At 51.6% G+C, this 7,635-nt stretch overlaps 1 protein-coding gene across 2 annotated transcripts; it reads left to right on the top strand.

Annotated features, from left to right (window-relative positions):
• The first annotated feature begins 3,547 nt into the window (after positions 1–3,547).
• Positions 3,548–7,434, top strand: LOC123113477 (protein NRT1/ PTR FAMILY 6.4). 2 transcript variants are annotated; one of them, XM_044534715.1, is made up of 5 exons: positions 3,548–3,812; positions 3,915–4,029; positions 4,150–4,367; positions 4,451–5,001; positions 6,164–7,434. In XM_044534715.1, exons 1-5 carry the CDS (start codon positions 3,810–3,812, stop codon positions 7,059–7,061), a joined length of 1,785 nt encoding a protein of 594 aa, XP_044390650.1. In that variant the 5' UTR covers positions 3,548–3,809; the 3' UTR covers positions 7,062–7,434. The 2 variants fall into 2 exon arrangements, with proteins under 2 accessions (XP_044390650.1, XP_044390649.1); XM_044534714.1 differs by lacking the exon at positions 3,548–3,812 and having other exon boundaries at positions 3,909–4,029.
• The last annotated feature ends 201 nt before the right edge of the window (positions 7,435–7,635 follow it).

The following is a 7,635-nucleotide window of genomic DNA, read 5'->3' as shown; positions in this document are numbered from 1 at the left end:
AAGGCAGGGGGTAAACAGCAAAATGCACGGCGCTGACCGGCCCAGGCCAGCTGGCTCCACTTGGCGAGTTCTGATTGGTCCTGGATTAAATTTGCACATCCATGACAAGTTGAGGGATGAAATAATCCATCTTTTCAACTTCAAGGACCAAATCATCACATCCACTGCAACTTTAGGGACCTGCCGTGCTATTACCTTTTTGAGTTGGGTTAGGATTTATTGGTCCAAAACGAGTGCAAAGTATATGATGGTATGAGGCCGAAAATCGACAGATTAGTCTGAGCCGCCGCTGCCCAGACGTGCTAGGGTTAGGGGTCATCGTGCCGCCTTGCCGCGGATGTCGCCGGCAGTGGCCTTCCTCTTCCTCTTAACCACCAGAGATTATCCTTGGTCCCTTCTGGCTTCTGCTGTAGCTGTTCTTCCCCCAATCCCTTTTCAGTTTTCTCTTTCACCCTCCCGCCCGCGGCAGTGGCCATCTTTGGCGCCGACGACCAAGACCAACATCCCGAGCCTCTCTGTGCATGAACGTGAATTTTATAACGACTGCCAGAGTGCGCAATATGCAACCCTGTAGCAACCAGCAGCTACGCATGCACCTACACATGACTTTGTCTACGGTTTGAATCTGTGTGTTCAATCCAACGGCAACGGGCACGTACGGGTGAGCCGGGTCGACGCTACTACAACGAGTACGGCATGGTGATGCTCCGTGGTCGGTCTCGTTTTGCACAACTGCGAGCCAAAGTCGTGGGAGACACCGCAATGTTGCAAACGCCGGTCGCCGGTGCTGGAGCCAATGTTGTGGAGGACGCCGGAGACGACATGGGTCGTGTTGCAACAAGTTTTACAACATGGGTTGTGTTGTCACAGACAGACAGAGAAGAGAGGCGAACGGCTCACGACCCGATCAATCTTTACCAAAGATGAGCCAGCCAACACGTAGCACGAGCCTTTTTCCCAAGAGACCTGCTATACGCTAGACCACGCCAATTTATGCAGGACGTTGTTAATCACACCGTTGATGTGAGGAAGCAGCATATGCAACACCGTCCGATTATGGATCACACATAAATCGGCCACCAGCCGTCGTGCACAAAGTAGTTTCGTTTTCCTAAAACCATCGGGCTGATCACACACGCGTGTATGGCATCGCCTGAGTGCGTGTTTTATTGCTAGTGGACAAAACTGAGAGAAAATACTGCACTGTTCTGCCGAAAATGGCATCAAACCGATGAGAAGCATGATCGAGCTGAGATTGTAGAGACGTCCCGCCACGCAAATCATCAGTGGCGGGTTGATTTTTGTCTTGGCCTTGCCGATAATCGCTAGCTGGCGCCACGTCAGCGTCGGAATTGCCTGGCCTGCATGGATGCATATCCCCATCCGGTCAGTCCAAAAACTCAAACTCCATTCGGCCGGTGGAGCTCGTTGCTTGGCAGATTGGCAGTCGCGCAGGAAGGAGCCGTCCGTCCACGTCGAACCGCGCCAGCCATTGAGATCTTGACAAGTCAGCGTGGACAGCAACCTTCGCCTTGTAGCCAGCCACCTGGTGGCGGTGCCGTAGCCAACTTCTACGTGTGGCCCGGCGGCGCTGTGCGTCCACGCGGTCCGGGGGACACGTCGGCGACCGGCTTCACGCGGTGGCTCCCCCTCGCTTGTCCCACAAATCCATCGGATCGTCCTGGCCACCAAACTGGCTGTGTTTCGCACTGCCCACACGTGAAGTGCGTCCAGACACGATGCAGGAATATGCGCTCCACCTATGTAAAGGGAAAAAACCTACAGAGAAAGTACATGACACTCGGTTCAAACACTATCTATCCCTCCGGCGTGGAGGTGGTAAAACGGCACGGCCCGGGCGATGGGATTTGCCCCCTATGTGGGACCGAGGAAACCTTAAATCACATCTTCTTCTCGTGCGTCTCCATCCAGTTCCTTTGGGGCTGCCTCCGTGAGGTTGTCGGCGGTAGCTGGTGTAATACTAACTTCCCCGACCTCCTCATCGAGGTCCAGTTGTCTGCCCCGTCAGGCCGCCACATTAGGTGGCTGCTCATTGCAGTCCTTGTTTGGACGCTTTGGACTGTGCGCAACAAGCTTGTCATCTAGCGTGCTCCTCTTCGACGTGCCACTGACACGGTCTTTAAATTGTGTGGTTACTTGCAGCTCTGGCGGCCGCTTAGCCGTCACCAGGACCGAGACACCATCAACACCATCATCGCCGACCTCTGCTCGATGGCTCTCCGCTTGGCACCGCCGCTTCTCCTCCACCACCCGAGCCGGACTAGACTCTTTGCTGCTGCTGCGGCTGCGGTTGTTCCACCTTTATTTTCATTTTAGGGCTTGTTGAGTTGTGCCCTCAACAGAACCCTCTTGTACTCTTCGTTGTGCGACTCTCTCTGTGTGTGCGTGTGGGTGAGTGAACTCTTGTGGTACTTTATGGCTGTGGTGGTTTGCTTTATTTATAAAGCAGGGCGAAAGCCTTTTTCGGTAACACTATCTATCCCGGAGTGAATGACCGGAGCAGAGACATGGGATGCTCAGCCCACTGTGACAAAAGCCTATCTCTCGAGCAACAAGCTATCTATCCCGGAGGCCCCTGCCTTGGCCCATCGGCATGCGTCGTCTTGGACTTGTTGCACCAGGCGCGAGATGGAGGGGTGTTGCCTGTCGAAGATGCACCCATTCCGGTGCTTTCGAAGCCACCAAGCCAAGCTCTTCATGCATCATGCCTCTTCTGTCCAATTTAACTCTCTCGGCTAACCCCTACGCCTTCATTACAACCACTTAGGTATGGGGAGATATGGCTGCAAAACTATGAAAAGGGGGATTACAGTTCCTTTTACATAAAAATGAGAACTCTAATGCCCTATCGTTCGTGCAAGTTATCCCATGTGTGAAATGTTGTGAGCCGCTCATCGGCCATAAACACATGCGTTTCTAAAACGTTGGTGTGTATTCGAAGCCACAAAATTTCAGAATTGTTGATCTTCTTGCTATTTTTTTGATGTTACTGTCCATCAAGGGTGCAATACAATACACCCAGGTTTAGCTACAAGTTTTTCGAGAAACAAAATAGAGGAGAAAGTACTATGCACGGAGTCGCGGGTAATGCTAGAGCTGTGGGAGCTTTGTTATGTTTTAACGGAATTAACATGGGTTAGTAGGATTGGTGATTGGGGGGCGCACCGGCTAAAAGTAGGGGGGCAAAGAGCCAGAGAGTAAAACTCAAGTAATAGGTACATACGTTTAGGATTATATTGATGTTACACCTACCGCGCGGCAGGCGGTAGGCAATCTTCATATATCATTCAAAAATATTGATGTTACACCTACGGGTGGACCGGTACGGAATATGCTTATAGTACGAGTCGATAATCCACACGGAGGATGATTACGAAATGGAAAAATTGCGGCCTTCGGCCAATCATCCCCCCTTCACCCAAAAGACCAAAATGTTGGCCAAGCCAGAGCCACCCACCCCAAACCACGCAACCGGCCAGGCCATCATCTACTTGTCCGTTCGACGGCAAAGGCGTGGCCAGCATACATTCTCCAGTCCCTGACATATATATTTTAGGGGTCTCCAATCCCTGACTGCTCACTGCCGCTAGATCATCTCCACTTTTTCCTTTTTTCACGCTACCTTAGACAGAAACGGAAGTTAATCCAGAAAAGCAACCAGCGAAACTCCACATCCACCACAACCACGAGCTAGCTTAAATCATCTCTTGCTCATCCTCTCAGCCTGCCTCACAACACAAACGTTCCTCTCCTCCTTCCCTGTCTACGTACACAAGCTAGCACCGGCAATGGTGAGTGCCCAGACATTAACGGACATGCTTGCATGAGGGTGATTAATTAACTGCATGCGATTGCATGGCGAGTTGCTCACGGTTCTGTGCAAACGCATGCAGGTTTCTGCCGGTGGCCATGGCGGCTACAGCGACGCCGACGATGCGGTCGACTTCCGCGGCAAACCGGTGGACAAATCCAAGACCGGGGGATGGCTCGGAGCCGGACTTATCCTAGGTATGTATATGTACGCCGTCATGTGCGCCGCAGCCGGCGCACTTGAATTTGAAGGCTGTATTATGAGCTCAGGGCGCGTGTAAAACCATCAATGGCGTTAATCCGGACTTGCTAGTGCAGGGACGGAGCTTGCGGAGCGCGTGTGCGTGATAGGCATCTCGATGAACCTGGTGACGTACCTCGTCGGCGAGCTGCACCTCTCCAACGCCAAATCCGCCAACGTCGTCACCAACTTCATGGGCACGCTGAACCTCCTAGCCCTCGTCGGCGGCTTCCTCGCCGACGCCAAGCTCGGCCGGTACCTCACCATCGCCTGCTCGGCCACCATCGCCGCCGCAGTAATTAACCTACCACACGCATCCACTTCCACTTGTAGCGTGCGTCTGCATGCATTGCGTCGCTAACCGATGGACCAACACAGGGCGTGAGCTTGCTGACGGTGGACACGGTGGTGCCGAGCATGAGGCCGCCGCCGTGCGTGGACGCGCGGGGCGCGCAGGGGCACGAGTGCGTGCCGGCGAGCGGCGGGCAGCTGGCGCTGCTGTACGTGGCGCTGTACGTCATCGCGGCCGGCGCGGGGGGCCTCAAGGCGAACGTGTCGGGGTTCGGGTCGGACCAGTTCGACGGCCGGAACCCGCGGGAGGAGCGCGCCATGGTCTTCTTCTTCAACCGCTTCTACTTCTGCATCAGCCTCGGGTCCCTGTTCGCGGTCACCGTGCTGGTGTACGTGCAGGACAACGTCGGACGGGGCTGGGGCTACGGCGTGTCGGCCGCCGCCATGGCCCTCGGCGTCCTCGTGCTCGTGGCGGGGACGTCCAAGTACCGGTACCGGCGGCCGGCGGGGAGCCCGCTCACGGTCATCGGTAGGGTGCTGTGGACGGCGTGGAAGAAGCGCAAGCTGCCGACCCCTGCCAACGCCGACGAGCTCAATGGATTCCACACGGCAAAGGTGGCCCATACTGACAGGCTCAGGTATATTTGGATGCCTTTGACAGTTTGTCTAATTCACGTCTAGATGTTTTTTAAAGATGTCACGTCTAACCTCCCACAAATGTATATCCAATATATAATGCATCAAAAAGAAAAAAACTTGGACAAAAAAAATAGACCGTACAACAAACAGAGTGGACATCAGCTTAAATGTGACATAACTATGATCTAGATGTGTCCTAGACATCAGTTTGTCTAATTCACATCTAGATGTTTTTTAAAGATGTCACATCTAAGCTCCCACAAATGTATATCCAATATATAATGCATCAAAAAGAAAAATAAATTAGGAAAAAAAAATAGACCGTACCACAAACAGAGTGGACATCAGCTTAGATGTGACATAACTAGATGTGTTCTAGACAGACACTTTGTGTTAACTAGATGCCGGCGATTAACTACGTGCTAGTTTCATGCATTAATGAAGTTCGTTCAAACTAATTTCAAACCATATTTGAATTTAATCCTTTTTTTACTAAAATTAAGTCAATTTGATAGATTGAAATCCAAAAAATAGGAAATTACTTAAATTTTGGATATATGCATGAGATACGAAAATTTTCTGTTACCGAAACTGTTAACACTACCACGCAAGAACAATAATGGTGGATGGGCCATTTCCATCCAAAAGATGCTGATAAGATGTGCTACTTGCTGTTTGAGTAGGATCATCTGCATGTGGCTAGCTGTTCGTATTATAATATCACTGCTGGACCGTTTGTTGTTTCCATCATCATTTTATGTTATTTTGTTCGAAATAAACAAAATGGTGTTTTGGATATCAGCCACATAGTTTCCCATGGTTAACATGGACCGTGGATCATCACCGTTCGTCCGGGACAGCTAGGACTTCATAATTATGATGTGTTCTCTTCCGCTAGTACGAGCACGCCACTTGTCCCCGTGTTATGTCTGTGTCGACGCTGAGATGGAGGCGCCAGGGAAGCTAACAAAAATGATAACTCGGGGACATGGATCTTCTGCTCCGAGCTCAAATGTATTCAGATCCAAAAATAGAAAAAGAAAACATGGTAGATGGGTTTAAGATAGACTGTTTTATATCAAGCAATGCCATTCTTATATACGATGTTTGTCCAAGTTTTGTTTAAAATGTGCATGATTAACTTTTGTGATCCCAATGCAGGTGCCTAGACAAAGCCGCAGTCATGGAACCAGTCGACCTGGCCGCAAGTCCGACCAAGCAGGAGCAGGCGTCAGCCTCAACAATGACGGAAGTGGAGGAGGTGAAGATGGTGTTGAACTTGTTGCCTATCTGGTCCACCTGCATCCTCTTCTGGACAATATACTCCCAGATGACCACATTCTCCGTGGAGCAAGCCACCCGCATGGACCGTCGCCTCAATGCCGGCTTCGAAATCCCCGCCGGCTCCCTCTCCGTCTTCCTCTTCCTCTCCATCCTCCTCTTCACGTCCCTCAACGAGCGCCTCCTCGTGCCGCTCGCCGGCCGCCTCACCGGCCGCCCGCAGGGGCTCACCTCGCTCCAGCGCGTAGGCACGGGCCTGGTCTTCGCAACCGTGGCCATGGTCGTGAGCGCGCTGGTCGAGAAGATGCGCCGCGACGCCGCGAACGGGGAGCCCCGCGTCGCCATCAGCGCGTTCTGGCTGGTGCCGCAGTTCTTCCTCGTGGGCGCCGGCGAGGCATTCGCGTACGTGGGGCAGCTCGAATTCTTCATCCGCGAGGCGCCGGAGCGGATGAAGTCCATGAGCACGGGGCTCTTTCTGGTTACGCTGTCCATGGGGTTCTTCCTGAGCAGCTTCCTCGTCTTCCTCGTCCACACCGTGACAAGAGGGGCATGGATACGGAATAACCTGGATAGGGGGAGGCTTGACTTGTTCTACTGGATGCTGGCTGTGCTTGGGGTGGTGAACTTCCTTGTGTTCGTGGTGATTGCAAGGCGGCACGAGTACAAGCCCAGCACGTCAGTGGTTGTGGCTCCCGCTGGGGAGGACAACGATACCAAGGAAAAGGAGATGGACGACGTCCTTGTGGTCAATGAGAACACCGTGGGGATGGATGTGTAGGGAGTGTTGAGTTTGTAAGATATGCATATGAATAGCAGATTGAGTGTAAACATAGATGGTTAGATTTTTTGGTGGAACCAGCCCATCAAAATTCAAGTTTACCAGACTTGACATGGGTGTTCACATTTTTCTGAATTTTAATTTAGACATTTCGGCGATGTGTGTTTAGTGGGAGATGATGTTCCCGTCGATTGCAAAGTGCCTCAGGTGACTTTGTTAATCTCAAGGTTTGCCACCTCAGTCTTTCGGAGATGCTCCTATGGGTAGGATGTGCGTGTGTATGTTCATAGGGGTGAATGTACGTGTGTATGTGAGCGTCTGTCCTTGTACCGTCTTTCTTAAAAAAACAAATGTATCCGTTGTTGTAAAACAACATTTGACAGGAGGCAATGATGACCTCTCCTGCATCATTTGTGAGTGACATACCTGCACCTATAAAAAAAGGCTTTACGCCTATGAATGAAGCACCACACGACACAAGCATCCAAAGTTAACAAACAGAACAACAATGGGTATCAACAAAAAAAGAACGAAAACAGTTCACAGAGGGCAAATGAAACACAGGAAGAGGCCC

Source organism: Triticum aestivum, chromosome 5B (genome assembly GCF_018294505.1).
Source record: "Triticum aestivum cultivar Chinese Spring chromosome 5B, IWGSC CS RefSeq v2.1, whole genome shotgun sequence".
Lineage (NCBI taxonomy): Eukaryota > Viridiplantae > Streptophyta > Magnoliopsida > Poales > Poaceae > Triticum > Triticum aestivum.
Note: the sequence above shows the minus strand (reverse complement) of the source record. Positions and strands in the feature narration are given on the sequence as shown.

What these genes read in the sequence shown, in the direction of transcription:
- LOC123113477 (XM_044534714.1), top strand. Translation starts at nt 3,909, where the DNA reads ATGCAGGTTTCTGCCGGTGGCCATGGCGGCTACAGCGACGCCGACGAT. An exon ending in CGGAGCCGGACTTATCCTAG is followed by an intron (nt 4,030 to 4,149) that starts GTATGTATATGT and finishes TTGCTAGTGCAG; the next exon opens with GGACGGAGCTTGCGGAGCGC. An exon ending in CGGCCACCATCGCCGCCGCA is followed by an intron (nt 4,368 to 4,450) that starts GTAATTAACCTA and finishes GGACCAACACAG; the next exon opens with GGCGTGAGCTTGCTGACGGT.